This window comes from Triticum aestivum, chromosome 5A (genome assembly GCF_018294505.1).
Source record: "Triticum aestivum cultivar Chinese Spring chromosome 5A, IWGSC CS RefSeq v2.1, whole genome shotgun sequence".
In the NCBI taxonomy this organism is placed as follows: Eukaryota; Viridiplantae; Streptophyta; class Magnoliopsida; order Poales; family Poaceae; genus Triticum; species Triticum aestivum.
This window is the reverse complement of record NC_057806.1, coordinates 467,847,471-467,861,762: the sequence shown is the minus strand read 5'-3', so window position 1 is coordinate 467,861,762 and position 14,292 is coordinate 467,847,471. Positions and strand designations below refer to the sequence as shown.

The 14,292-nt window shown below is 49.6% G+C and overlaps 2 protein-coding genes across 5 annotated transcripts in view; one reads left to right on the top strand and one right to left on the bottom strand.

The window, feature by feature from the left end:
• The first annotated feature begins 2,344 nt into the window (after positions 1 to 2,344).
• LOC123104069 (rhamnogalacturonan I rhamnosyltransferase 1) lies at positions 2,345 to 5,752 on the top strand. 2 transcript variants are annotated; one of them, XM_044525790.1, is made up of 8 exons: positions 2,345 to 2,859; positions 3,225 to 3,292; positions 3,411 to 3,499; positions 3,591 to 3,756; positions 3,847 to 4,136; positions 4,215 to 4,419; positions 4,516 to 4,670; positions 5,120 to 5,752. In XM_044525790.1, the coding sequence occupies exons 1-8, from the start codon at positions 2,589 to 2,591 to the stop codon at positions 5,361 to 5,363; spliced, it is 1,488 nt and encodes a 495-aa protein (XP_044381725.1). In that variant the 5' UTR covers positions 2,345 to 2,588; the 3' UTR covers positions 5,364 to 5,752. The 2 variants fall into 2 exon arrangements, with proteins under 2 accessions (XP_044381725.1, XP_044381726.1); XM_044525791.1 differs by lacking the exon at positions 2,345 to 2,859 and adding an exon at positions 3,131 to 3,149.
• A 1,450-nt stretch (positions 5,753 to 7,202) lies between these two features.
• The window catches only part of LOC123104068 (transcription factor BIM1), an 8,234-nt gene continuing 1,144 nt past the window's right edge, over positions 7,203 to 14,292 (bottom strand). Inside the window, exons 3-12 of one of the 3 annotated variants that reach the window (XM_044525787.1) lie at positions 13,040 to 13,297; positions 12,225 to 12,419; positions 9,830 to 9,956; positions 9,163 to 9,232; positions 8,963 to 9,058; positions 8,839 to 8,877; positions 8,531 to 8,741; positions 8,306 to 8,447; positions 7,895 to 8,027; positions 7,203 to 7,680 (exon numbers count right to left, since the gene is read on the bottom strand). In XM_044525787.1, coding sequence (XP_044381722.1) covers positions 7,564 to 7,680; positions 7,895 to 8,027; positions 8,306 to 8,447; positions 8,531 to 8,741; positions 8,839 to 8,877; positions 8,963 to 9,058; positions 9,163 to 9,232; positions 9,830 to 9,956; positions 12,225 to 12,419; positions 13,040 to 13,297 — 1,388 coding nt within the window. In that variant the 3' untranslated portion in view covers positions 7,203 to 7,563. The remainder of the gene's footprint in view (positions 7,681 to 7,894; positions 8,028 to 8,305; positions 8,448 to 8,530; positions 8,742 to 8,838; positions 8,878 to 8,962; positions 9,059 to 9,162; positions 9,233 to 9,829; positions 9,957 to 12,224; positions 12,420 to 13,039; positions 13,298 to 14,292) is intronic. The other 2 variants (XM_044525788.1, XM_044525789.1) reach the window with 2 other exon arrangements.

Below are 14,292 nucleotides of genomic sequence, written 5' to 3'. Positions count from 1 at the left end.
ACAAGAATGAGAGTGGGTCCCTCCCGCCAGCGGAGGACCTCCTCCTCATCCCAAAGACCATGGGAGGCGGGACGGGTCGATGACGGTGTCGACGGGAGGACAAGAAAATCTAATCACCTAAAATCTTTGTGTTTAGGGCTTTAGTCTAGTCAAGGTTTGGATATTTCAATGTGGTAATACAGTAGTAGTAAGTACTCCACCCGTTCACAAATATAGGATGTTTTAAATATTTTAATATGGACTACATATAAACTTAGATGAGTGAACAAGCACATTTAAATATGTCTATATACATCCAAATTAGAAAAAAAAGTTAGAACCTCTTATAATAGTAAATGGAAGGAGTAGTAAACAAGTTGTTTCACGGGGGTTTAGCTCCACATGGTTGGTATGGTCTACATTTTAGTCGATGAATGTCTTGTAGATCCATGAAACTCACGATCTACTGCTCTTGGAGTTGAAACAGGGAATTAGAAGACGCTCGATCTTGTCGCTCATGAAAACATGCGAGATTCTCCGAACCACCAAGCTCTTTTTCTCTTCCTAGAAGGTGATCCATAGTTTTTTTTAATTTCCAAATTATTCATAATCAATTGTGACATGATAGAGAACACCATAGGTAACAATAACCATGTTTATGGACCATCTAACAATGCTATAAGCACTAAAGCGAACCGAAGATGCGCCATCGTCAGTGGTCCTTCCTCGCCGGGATCGGACAAGTCTTGTTGTAGTAGATAGTCAGGAAATCGCCGTGCTATGACTCACTGGACCACTACATCAAAACAACAAACATCGCCGATGAAGAGAGTCGTAGATCGGAAGGATCAAGCTTGTAAACGTACGGCAAAGATGAGCGTAGATTGGATACAAACAGATCCAACGAAGACCAGCGCCGATTGAATTCGCTAGATCCAATGGAGACATATGTCCACACACCCTCCAACGCAAGACACACCATGGAGATGGTGCTCGAATGTGAGAGACATTATTCCTATCAAGAGACATTGTCATCATCATACATCCCCAACCAAGACACTGGACCAAAACAAGAATGAGAGTGGGTTGATGCTTCCCACCGGCAGGGGAGCGAGGTCCTCCGCACCTCCACAACCCAAAAGACCATTGGAGGCGGGAGGGTCAGACGGCGTAGTCAACGGGAGGAGGAGCAAATCTAATCACGTGGGAGTCTTTGTGTTTAGGGCTTAAATCTAGTCAAGGTGATCCACGGTTCTTCTTTTGCGGAAAAGATCCTCATGCATTACAAAGAAGTACAAAGTGCCTCAAACATAATAAAATTGACATCGAGGTCTCTAGACCATTGTACGACCACTACCGTTAACAGAACAAGTCACAGATGCGTCAATGTCACCGCTTCCATATCGAAGCTGGCTTGGCCTTATTGATGGCAATTAGGAAGTCTTCGTGCATGTGCAAAACCCATCAACGTCGTTGAACCCTAAATAGATCTGAAACAACTCACATCAAATCTTGTTGTTGCGCACGTACTACAGAAAACCCTAACCTCCCAATTTCAAGGAGATGACATGAATCTACGTCAGAGTTTCGTCGATTACATCCAGATCGACAAACTCGAGAAGGATCGAAACCCAGAAAATAAACGCAAAGAAGAAGCGTCCTTATACGCTCACCGCACGTGCGGCACTAAAAAGAAAGACTCTAACTAGTTTAGCCGGAGCGAAGACACCGAGCCTGCCACCGGGTGTCGGAGCGAGTCCATGGGCTCGCCGATGAAGCTTGGACGGGAGATAAAGGTAATCCACACTTGATTCATGATGCTCACGTGAACAGAATCTCGGCAGCTTTGATATGCGAAACCAAATGTCTGCCAGTTCCTATCAATGCTTTAATTTCTACTATATATCAATGGTTGTAATAAAATTCTCTCGGAAATAAAAAGCTGCTAGTACCACCTCAGAAAGCAAGGTTTCTTGCGCGAAAGTATCCCTCGGCAACGCAGACATTCGGGCGCCAACCACAAATATTCTTTCCTCCCATTTCAGAAATCCATCCGGGGCGATAAGTTCGTTTCTCGGCATGCGGGGCCAGGCCCCACATGTCAGCCACACGAAGCACCCCAGACGACAGACGACCCCGGGGCCCACCCCAGGCCATGAGGTCAAAACAGACCGTCCATACACGCGCCCCATGGACCGATCCCGGCTCACGTCCCTCTGGCTCCACGGGCCGGCACGGTAAACCCGTCCCACCGGTCCATAGACCCCGTCCGTATAGACCTGCTGCGCCTGTACGGACAGCCCCCGCTGCTGCTGCCGTGTGCGTACAAATAGGCCAGCCTGGCCACGCGGGCGCGCTTTGCCACGCACCGCGCCTCCCCCCCTCGCCGCCGGTGCCCGCGCCGGCAGTACGGACACGCCACCCCTCGCGGCGCCGCGCGCTCACGGGTTTCGACGAGGAGGCGAGGACTAGTAGGAAGCACAGCCAGGACATAAGCGAGTGGGAGGGAGGGGCTTTGATCGCGCGAGTACCATTCAGGCGGCGCGTTACCGCCTTACCCGCTCGGCCTCGGGTGGGGTGGTTTCCTCTCGCGCGGCGCCGCGGACGAGATGGGCGCCGGCGGGAAGGCCGGGAAGGCGCGGCGGGCGGCGCGGGTGAGCCTCTGGGTGGCGCGCGCCAGCACCACCGTGCTGCTCTGGACCTGCGTCGTGGTGCTGCTCGCGGCGGCCTTCGGTGAGCACCTGGCGCCCAGCGTGCTCGGCCTGGGCGGGGTCTGGTCCGGCTGCCTCGCGCAGACGCTCGTCATCGTGCAGCGCCCGCTGCTGCTGCCGGCGGACCGCGAGAGGGCCGCCGCGGCCGCGCTGCCGCTGCCGCCCAAGCGTATGTCGCTCGTTTCCTGCTTCTTTTGCTCCCCTTCTCCCCCCCTTCTCCGGTTAGGAATTAGGAATCATCTGCGAATCAGGCGGCTTCCCTTCCTTCTTTGCTCAGGAATATTCGGGCCTTCCATTAATGCTTTCCCCTTTCCATTTGTCCCCTTCCCTGCGAGAATCGTTGCGTTAGCGCCTCTTTTTTGGGTCGATCAGCTCATGTCCGATCAATTTGGTCCAAGGATTCCGCATTCGCCGGGAACACTTCACTTCCATGGCTCGATTAACCATTGCGTGTCTCCTGTGCGGTTGACTCCTACTGATTCTAACCCTGTTACAGCCTCTACCGCCATTTGATCTTATCGGTTCTGTGTTCAGGAATCTACAAGAACAATGGCTATCTGATGGTGTCCTGCAATGGCGGTCTCAACCAGATGCGAGCCGCTGTAAGTACAGCTCGTGACAATCTCAATGCATCTAATTTACTGCGCTGTCCATATTTGTGAGCCATTGCTGCTGTTCAAATACTGAAACTGAGCCATGAAAGTTCCACTGGTAAATCAGATATGTGATATGGTGACGGTTGCAAGATACTTGAATGTCACACTCATCGTGCCGGAGTTGGATAAAACTTCATTTTGGGCTGATCCTAGGTCAGCATTTCTCTCTGCAGTCACTGCAGTTCTTAACAACTCATATAATGGGCTGCCTTTGTCTTATCCTTTGCTGTTGCTTTGCCTACAGTGAGTTCCGAGATATATTTGATGTGGACTACTTCATAGCATCATTGAGAGATGAGGTCCGGATACTGAAAGAGCTGCCTCCACGGCTGAAAAAGAGAGTTGAACAGGGGTATCTTCGCTCCATGCCACCCGTCAGCTGGTCTGATATATCCTATTACCATAATCAGGTTTGTTTGCATCTCTCCGTTTCTCGTGATGTATCCGAATCATCTGCATACCCAGATAGTGATTCTAAGTAGTTGTTTTTGGGAAAACAGATTTTACCAATGTTAAAGAAGTACAAAGTTCTCCATCTGAATAAAACAGATGCTCGGCTTGCAAATAATGGCCTACCCATGGAGATTCAGAAACTGAGGTGCCGTGTCAATTTTGATGCATTGAGATTTACCCCTGAAATAGAAGAGCTGGGCAGGCGTGTGGTTCAAATTCTTCGTCAGAATGGACCCTTTGTGGTTCTCCACTTGCGGTATGAGATGGACATGCTTGCCTTCTCCGGGTGTACACATGGTTGCAGCAACGAGGAGGCCGAGGAGCTCACAAGAATGAGGTATTGCATCTCATCCAAATTTTCTCAAGATGTTTTAGACCTTTAGTTGACAAATGAATTGTGCCTTGAACTTGGAAGATACGCTTACCCATGGTGGAAAGAGAAAGTGATCGACTCCAAGGTGAAGAGGAAAGACGGGCTCTGTCCATTAACACCGGAGGAGATTGCGATGGTACTAAAGGCACTCGACATTGATCGCCATTATCAAATATATATTGCTGCTGGTGAAATATATGGTGGGCAAAGAAGAATGGCTGCACTGACCTCAGCTTATCCCAATGTGGTTAGTTCAACATCTTCAACACAGCACTGCATGCTTATCATGTCTTTTATCATGTGAGTATCTGAAGTTTATTTGTTATTGATGATGATCAATCAGGTAAGAAAGGAGACGTTACTGCCTTCAGGGCTCAGGTTTTTCCAGAACCATTCTTCCCAGATGGCAGCATTGGATTATATGGTGTCCTTGGAGAGTGATGTTTTCATCCCCACTTATGATGGTAACATGGCAAAAGTTGTTGAAGGCCATCGCAGGTACTTTTGTCAAATTCCAGCTTTTCCCTTGTTATGTGACACTGTATCATGTTATACTTGTGACTAGACATAGAAGTTTGTCCCTTGGATTAAATATCAAGAAAAAAACTATTACCTCCTCGCATAAAAGAAAGAAAGAAAGAAAGGAAAGAAACACCTACTTACCTGCCCCATGCCATGCTGCATGATCGCAATGTTCGCAACCATTCTTATAGGAGCAGCAGGATTTTCTGAAACCCCAAATTTATAATGTTTCATTTCAATTGCGTGATAATAGTGAAATGCCTGAAACATGAGTTATTGTGTTGTGTATACAGTTTTTTCATGATTGCATCCTCAGTAAAATTAATGTTTACAAGCTGAAACTTTGGGATGTCACAATCTTGTTTCAGAAAAAAAAAGGCTTTGCCCCATTTTCGTTCAACTGTTATTTTGTCCCCTGCCCACAGATACTTGGGGTTCAAGAAGACGGTGCTACTAGACCGGAAACTTATAGTTGAGCTGGTCGATGAGTACAAAAACGGCACATTGAGCTGGGCCGATTTCTCCTCCTCTGTGAAGGCATCACACACGAGCCGCATGGGCGCGCCATCCAGGAGGCAGGTGATTCCGGACAAACCCAAGGAAGAGGACTACTTCTACGCGAATCCTCACGAGTGCTTGCACCAACCGGATGAGCTATCAGCTTTATGATACCCCCGGATATATACACATTCTTTCCAGAGCCGTGGGCCGGCTTGGATTACATTTCTTGAGTAGGCATAATTGGAGATCTAGCTGCAATTGCATTTGATGGGGACAGGCACCTGAGAGAGATAAATGGTGCCATTTGTTAGGTGATAATATACACAGATTGGCATGATTTGCCAGTTCTTTTGTTGTTGTCGGAAAAATAAGCAGCATGTGATTTTGTGTTGTACATATGATAGGAGTTAGAAGAAAATTACACCCACGAGTAGAGTTTTTTCTGTTTCTGAATTGTGCTTGCATGTGATGTGATGCATATACATACATTGTGACGGTGCTTGTCAGAAGTTCTTCCATTGTAATACACAGTTTGGATGATTTGGTTGAGCTGATGATATTGGTGTTTAGTTCTGGGCATGATGTTTGTTACTGAATGCAATGAAAAGTTCTTCCCCCGGTTTCTGCCCAGGCATGTTGACTTAGAACGCGAGTGGTCAAAGGCTTGAAACTTGAACAGCTATCATACACATAACTGATTAGATTTTATTTTTCTTTTCAGTAGGAAATGATACATTCTCGCTAGGAATTATTGTTAATTGATACTACTACTTGCTGAAGAAAAACAATGGGCGGACGTAGGTATTCGAGACCGTGTTAATTGAAGTCTAAAATGACTGGTCACTTTTGGACTTGTTGATCCATGCTGATTTGTTTCAGTATGATTTTGTTCTCAAGCTGATAGAGGCTGCCGTTGTTGGAGCACCTCGTTCCGCAATGCTCAAGCGCAGGGCTCCACTCGCCTAGGTGCAGGCAGCGTCGCGTTGTGAGGAAGGAACGATCCAGCCCGTATTCAGTGCAGCGCCGATGCCAAAGCTAGCTGCGTCGGAGGCCGAGCAATTCGTCCGGCTGCGAGTAAGGCTGGCATCGGGATCGGCTTCAGGTCAGCTCAGATGAGCCTCGCCTCGCTCTCCGAGTCACCACCGCGCCCGCGTGAGTGCTCCCCGTCCCCGCCAGGGTCGCCGCCGTCGCGCGATCGCGCCGTAACATAAAACTTCCTCCGCCTTTTATTAATTTGTTACTATATGCTCGGCACGCGAGGCAAGGGTGGTGGCCATCAGGCAAAGTGCACGTCGGTGCGGTGCGGCGCCCACCCACCACCGTCGCACCGCGAATCCGCACGATCGCGACGGCACCGCAGGGCCGCGCGTTGCCGGATTTCAGCCGCTCCGACTTTCACTCCGTCGCAGGTCGCGTCCATTTCGACATGCCTTTTTCTCTTCGGGGTTTTCCTTCCCAGCACATGTCAAAGGCCGCCAGGTCAAGTCCACTGCTCCACTTGCCCCGTGCCGTCGACCAGCGCGCGCTGAGTGACAGCGTCTTGGAAGGGACAAAGACTGACGCGCACTAATTTTGACGTGCAATACAATGGACCGCGCTTGCATCTTGTCGCAAGCTTGGACTCAGACGCCCTCGCTTCAAAAACCTTTTCTTGTTTAGTTCCAAAAAGAGTGAGCCTCAAAGTCAGGGCCAGACTTCGAATTAGTAAGTGCTGGGTAAACGAGGTTCCCGCATCACTGCTGCATCGCAAGCGTGGGGGTTCCGTCACTAGCAAAGTCACGCGATCGGGTCTTGGAACCTGCTTCTCCCCGTGTCCCCCCTCGCCGCCGCACGACGGTCGGGTACCGGCGCCACAGCCTGCCGGCTACCAGAACCACCGACGATCGAGGCGGCGTGGGCTTCCATCCAATTCATTAACACAATTCAACACATATTTGTGTCAAAAAATAATAACTCAACACAGATAATAGCAAAACAGACATGAGAGCTACGGACACGCTAACAAGCTGACATGCTCCAGGGTGCAACTTAACTAACAGATAAAGAGTTGGTCGAGTTATCTTACAGGTTACACGGGGGAGAAACTTCGCATACGAATGGAAGCCTGTATATACTAGTACTACAAGAGCAGCTTCACAATCTGCAATGGAAGCTTCTTTGTTTTGTTTTGCTTTTACTTCAACAATAAATAAAGGGCGGCGACGCGAAGATTAAATGAAAGAATGCACCAAAGTCTTGCCCGTCCCGGTGCTGTCACAGAAGCAACATAATGTACATGCAATCTCAGGGTCTCCGCTGGCAAATGCCACGGAGGAAAGAATGATCAATCCTGTCTTGGGTGGAGAAATGTGGCTGAGGGTCGCCGCCGTCAGGTGTTGCCCGGCTTGTACCGCTTCGTTGCATGCGGAAGCTCTTCGGTGGCGTTGCCCAGCATCGCCTGCTGATGGCCCATCATGTTGTTCGTCGGGCCTAGGTCGGTGTGCTCCTACATGGATGTAAACACCGCGTGTCAAACTTTCAAATACGCAGGGATGAATAACCTACACAAGGGGACGTTAAGGTGCATTTACAAGAACTGACTCTGAGCTATTTAAAGTGTGCAAATGCTACAATAGAAACGATAGGAATTGTATGATTTTTTTGCAGAGGTATCTTCAGAATAGGTATATGGGGAATATGAAGTATGATGAGTGACGCACCTTGAAACTGGAGGATTGTCCAGCAGTAGGTCTTTTGACAGCCCGCTTGCCCAGGTTGATCTGGACGGATATGTTGGCTTGGGACAAATCTATACCCGAGCTTTGAAGAGCATGAGTCAACGTATTAAGTAGCCTGTTGTGAGTTAAATAAAAACCTAAATGTGTCAGTGTACTTTGTTTGGTAAAGGCGAAAAGTGCTTTTCACGATATGCTCTATAAAAGATCAATCTAAAATTCTAAACTCTAGAATTGCCAGGAGACGCTAGTTTAATAACAACAATCAAAAGCGGATGTTAAATGTTTCCAAAAATAAAATGCAACTATTATAACTATTAACATGCAGGATTCTGATATCTGATACTCAAGTAGCGACGTACAATACTAAAGATAGTGGTATTCTTTGCAACATACTCTTGGGAATATTGGCTTGACACGCTGATTGTTCCTTCATCAATCATCAATTGTTGATTATTTAACACGCCACTGTTCACCGCGCAATCATCCACACCAGATGGATCTGCCCATTGTGGTTGAGACTGGGGCGAAACATTATCTGCATAAAAAAGGATATATTCATGAATAAACAATAGTACTTCCAAAATGGGAACAGAAGCAAAGGTGGGTTGTCAAACATACTCATAATATTTGTTGGAGTGTCTGCCGATCTACAGGACACACTAGCCATGTGTTCGGTTTCTGCCTGATCCGGTGCCCCTGAGATAGCTGCAGATGCTACCGCGGTGTGGTTATCATCAAGCTTGCCTGTGATATTGAATCCAGGGGAGGCCCCATTTCTGATGAATTGTGAAGGGTCAGGTGAGGCATCTTCTGCGATTTGCCCTTTACTCTGGACCACAAGGATAATAGTATGTGTAAGACGCTGACCAGAAAGTTCTGAAGATTTCAGTCGGAGATGACATGCAATTACAGGAAACAAAATTTACCTGTGCATTTTTCCAAGATGATCGAAAATACATGTTTGACTACAAAATATAGACCAGAGTTAAGATACAGCCGTCCAAGAATGGATTGTTAATCGCATATTGCAGATTTGGAAAAAAAAATTACCCATGGGAGCAACTTTGCATTTTCTTGGTTCCATTCTGGAAATGAAGCCTCGTACTTCTGTGCTTTCTCTTGCAAAAATCGTATATATTCAATAACCTGGATAAAAATAGCATCAAGAGAGAACCAAATTAATCAACCAGGAGACAAACTTGTTTTCTTTCGAGGGAACCAGGAGACAAACTTGCTGCTGGGAGCCTTACCTCTAAGAGAAATGTTGCCTTGTCTCTCTTTTGATCAGTGTGTGGTAAAAGGTCCCTAAGTATCTGAAACCTGTTGAAATAATGTCGACAGAAGAACAGTTATGTTATGTACACTGAGCCCAGTGTTTGTCTGCCGCTCACAAACGGTCTTGAGAATAATTTCAGATAAGCTCCTTCATAATAAGTACTCCATACATTATATCTACAACTTTTTTTTAGGATGCATATATCTGTGATTTGCCAAAATACAAATTTGTCTAATTTTGTATGGACAACCATTAATATCTTAAGAGATTTAATCTTGTTGTTCAATCATGAACTAAATTTGATAATTTACATACCTAGTGTTTATACAATCATACTCCCTCCGTTTGTTTTTATAAGACGTTTCAGACAGCTTGCTTTGTACTGTTTTGAACAGTGTCTGAATGTCTAAAACGTCTAATAAAAATGAACAGAGGTAGTACAATCTACTTAAGATCTCGCACACAATCACACAATCTACTCTAGAACATGTTCTAAATTACCAAAATCTTTGACTAACTAAAATTTCTCCAACACAATTGAGGTCACAACTTAGATATCTAATTACCATGGAACAATGCCAATACAATACCGATGGATTGTTTATCTTCTGAACAAACTACAGGAGTTCAGGAATCCTCACCTGTCATTGATCTTGCTACGGCGGCGCTGCTCAGTTGCAGAATGCTTTGACTTTGGTGTGTTTGGCAGCTGATCCGTGCCGCTGCCACTGCAGCTCCCGCCCTTCGCATCCACCCTCACAGCTAACTCTGCTACATAAAAAGCATTCATTAGTAAAAAAAAACTGGAGGTTTGCAAAAATCATCAACCCTGTTTTGTGCGCTGAATGCAGCAGATCTCGTGTAACCTGGTATGTTTTGTTTATTTTGATGGTCACAGTGCTCACTACGAATTGTATCGTAATTGCATTGTATGGACACGATATGCATGACAAAATTAATGCTGGCTGCCAAGATACTATGTGAAAGTATTACAGGATATGAGGGGGTTTTCCTAACTACAAAAAGGAACTCAACAGCTGGCATGCCCCATTTCATGGCCAGTTGGACTTTGAGAAAGAAGGCAGAGTAAGGCGAAAATCTCGGCGGCCCTTGGATGCGAGTGATCCCAGGCATGGAAGTTGTGCATCTTTCCATCGACCTCGATGGAGCTGCATCCGGTTGCTTTGGTGACACCCCTCTCTCTCATGGTGACCCGTACACCAGCAACATGGCTCCACATCCCTGCAGACGCATACATGTTTGCCAGCTGCACATAATGCCCTGCGTTGGACTGCTCCAACTCAAAGATGTGCTGAGCTGCCCTCTCAGCCATGGCCATGTTTGAGTGCTCGTGCATCTTGCAACCGTGAAGTAAGGCACCCCACACACTCATCTCTGGCTTGATGGGCATGTCAAGTATAAATCGATATGCTCTGTCAAGCTGACCAGCACGAGCAAGCAGGTCCACCACACAAGCATAGTGCTGGTGCCGAGGCTCGATCTTGTGGTCAGGTTTCATGGAATGAAAATAGAACCACCCTTTCTCCACAGCGCCTGCATGGTTGCACGCTGACAAAAGCCCCAAGAAAGTAACATCATTCGGTTTCACCCCTGCGAGCTTCATTTCCTCAAACAGGCCAATGGCCTCAGCAAGATGGCCGTGCACCCCATAACCTGAGATCAATGCACTCCAGACTACCAGATCCCGCTCATGCGCACGCATCTGTTCAAAGACTCTGCGCGCATGGGCAATGCTCCCTGACTTGGCGTACATGTCAATCAACGCTGTGTTCACAAGAACATCCTCCTTGCACTCACTGCGGCGTACATAATCCTCCATCCATACTGCAAGCTCAGTGGAGCCGAGCTGCGCGCAGGCCATGATCACCGACCGCAATGTGACAGAATCTGGGCTCATGCTCCTTGCAAACACCTGCATCTGCTTGAACAAATGCACTGCCTCACTGGCAAGCCCATTCTTGGAGTAACCCGATATCATGGCATTCCACAGGATCACATTTACCCATGGGGGCGGGATCCTGTCGAAGAGTGCCCTTGCAGCCACAATGCAGCCAAACTTGGCATACATGGCCGTCAGTGTGGTCACAACATCTTGTTCGTCATCAAAGCCACCCTTGACTACCAAGGAATGAGCTGATTTGGCACCTGGCAAGTCATCGAGCTCCATGTACGCCTTGAGGACTGTGACGACCGGCACAAAATCAGGACGGACATCACAGCACATCATCGCTGCAAACAGCCGTAACGCCTGCAAGGGGCTGCCACTTTGCACGAGCCCGGAGATGAGAGAGGTCCAGGAGACAACGTCCCTGTCGCAGTCACGCATTCCTTCGAACACACGGCGAGCACGGCCAGCATCCCCGCAGGAAAAGTACATGGCGATGAGTGAATTGTGCAGGAATCGTGTGTCTCCATCAGTGAGACGTAACGCGTGGGCATGGGCTGCGCGGCCAGGGACAGACTTGAGCACATCGCCAATGGCAGGGGCGGGCGGGAGGAAGGCCGGGTGGCGCACACGGAGAGCAAGGTAGTGGCGGAGTGCTAGGGAGGTCAGGCGGAGACGGAACGCGAGGCGGGAGGCGGCGTGGAGAAGGTGCGGGGGCGGGTGGGGGACGTGGTCGAGCAGGTGGTGGGCGAGGGGACGGAGGCACGGGGACGCACGGACGCGGCAGGCAGCGCGCAGCAGCAGGAGCGCAAGCGCCGGCGAGCCGCCGAGGAGGCGGCCGGAGACCAGGAGGTGAGCGTGGAGCTGGTGGACGTGCGACGGCCGCGCGCACCGCGCCTCCATGGCCGTCGCCGTCGGGTCGCGCCAGCTCCTCCCTTTCCACTCTACTCTCCCCTCTACACGAACACTGCCTCCGCTGTGAGTACAAAAATGAATGGGGCTGTCTAGCAAAAACGAAACAGAAGAAGGGAAAAAAACAGAAACAGAAACAATCGGGATGGAGAAGCCTGCACGCGCGCGAGCGCCTCCGAGAACGAAATTGCTCGTGGATTACAGCGGAATTGCGGTACCTTGCAGCGAGGAGGAGACCTCGCGGCGCGCGGCGAGGCCGTCGTCGTCGTCGAAGCCGGCGCCGCCGCTGGATCTGGAGCCAGAGTCCATGAACCCGCCGCCGCCGCGCCGCTTCCGCTCCGCCGGGTGCTTCCTGGACGCGGTGGCCGCCTGCCCGGCGCCGGCGTAGGGGAGCGTCCACTGGTGGTGGTGCCCTGCAAGGTGGACGACAGAGACAGGGACTCCTTTAGCTCGGTCCCGGCCCTTTACCCAACAGCGACACGGAACGAAGCAGAAAAAAGTGGCCCACACGCCAGTGGGCACGCCAAGAATTCGTGGGGACGACGTGCGTGTGCCCGTAGCGCAAGGATAGCTATGGGCCGGTAGCCGGCTGTTCACGTGGGACGGGTGAGCAGGACAAACAGGCTCATCAGTTGCACGGGCCGTAGGCCCCTTCCCGACCCATTATGCCGGCCCACAAGGAGGGCCAGCATGTCCCTCGCCCACTCTATAGTTCTAAAAAAAAAAGAGTAGAGTACTGCACGTAGCAAAAGTGCGACTGCGAAGGGGAGAGTGTCACGGACACATGCCAGCGGCTACAGCGCGGGCGGTGGGTAGGTTAGGTACTGAGCCCTGCGCACTGACGTGGTGAGAGGGAGAAGACGACGTGATCCACGTGCGTGCGTGCGTGCCTGCGTGCGCCCGGCACGTCGACGTCGATCGACGACCGGAAAGCAAAGGCCCGGCCCCGGAGCGCGTAGCAGCATCTACGACCGCTGGCTTCCACCACGGCTCACGGGCGACGGCGGCCGGAGAGGGGACTGATCGTGGGTACCTTGTGCTCTCGGCGGTTGTGATGCCGTGGGCTGGCCCCAGAGCACGAACGCCGGCGGCTCGGGCTTCACCACCACCGCGGCGGTGGCGGCCGGCAGTGGTCCGGCGGCTCCGGGCGCCTGCTGGCTGACGCTGAACGTGCCGATGCCGCCCGGCAGCGCGTGCTTCGTCGTCTGCGGCTGCCTCTCCGCGCCGGACGGTGCCGACGCCGCCGGCTTCTCCAGCGGCTGCAGGAAGTCGTGCGTCTTCAGAAAGAAACCTGCAGCAATTCTTTGCTTCTCAGTATATATTCCGTATAACAATCAGCAGTAACATTGCCGGTCAAAACGTGGAGGAAGCGGAGCTTAAAGCTTGCATTGCCGGTCTCTACATAGGTATTTCTCTTCATAATTCTATAATTTTAGAGAGTGACTGCGCTTTTGTGATAGCGTCTCTTGCATCGGGGGACTATGACAGGTCTGCTATGCATGACCTGAAGATGGAAGCGTTGAGTATCTCGAAGTTGATCAATAATCTTCAATTATTAAAGATTAGCCGTACGGTCAATATGGTGGCTCATTTAATCGCTAAGTATAGCTTTGATAATAGATTAGATGGTATTCTTGTTAATGATGTACCGCCCTCTGTGGTGAATATTGTATCGAATGAGTGTTCTGGTGTGGTTGGTTAATTAATATAAGTTGGTGTTAAAAAAATCAGCAGTAACATAAGTAAACTTGTCATTAACAAACCAAAAATAACAATTGTACTAGTAAGAAGAATGAACTAACACAAGTTTTTTCTTTCTAAAAGAACTAACACGAGGGTTGCGCTGGGCTAATCATGATTAGGCTCGTGGCCTCGTGGGGCATAATCAAGGTGGGGCCCGGCCAGATAGGACGGATGGAGGCAGGTCGGGGAAGCGAGCGAGGCGTCGACGGCCGCCGCTTGCGTCCAACCCACACGTGATCCGCTCGCCGTTGCTTCTGGTTGTCGCTTCACATCGCCAACTTGACACGAGATTTTGAACCCCAATCATCGTCACCGGTCGCACGCTACAGTGACGACCAAGCATGTTCGTGCGCTGGCTAATTGTTTACGCCTACTGCTGGTCTTCCTTCCAAGGTTGATCTCCAAGCAGTTGCCCCAAGAAGAAGAAGAAGAAAATTTATTCACAGCTGGGAAGAACTAGTCGGTTAATTACATTCTTCACGAACGAAACCTGAGCGTAATTTGGACCTGCCTGCCCAGAGATCATGATCTGACCTACCTAGC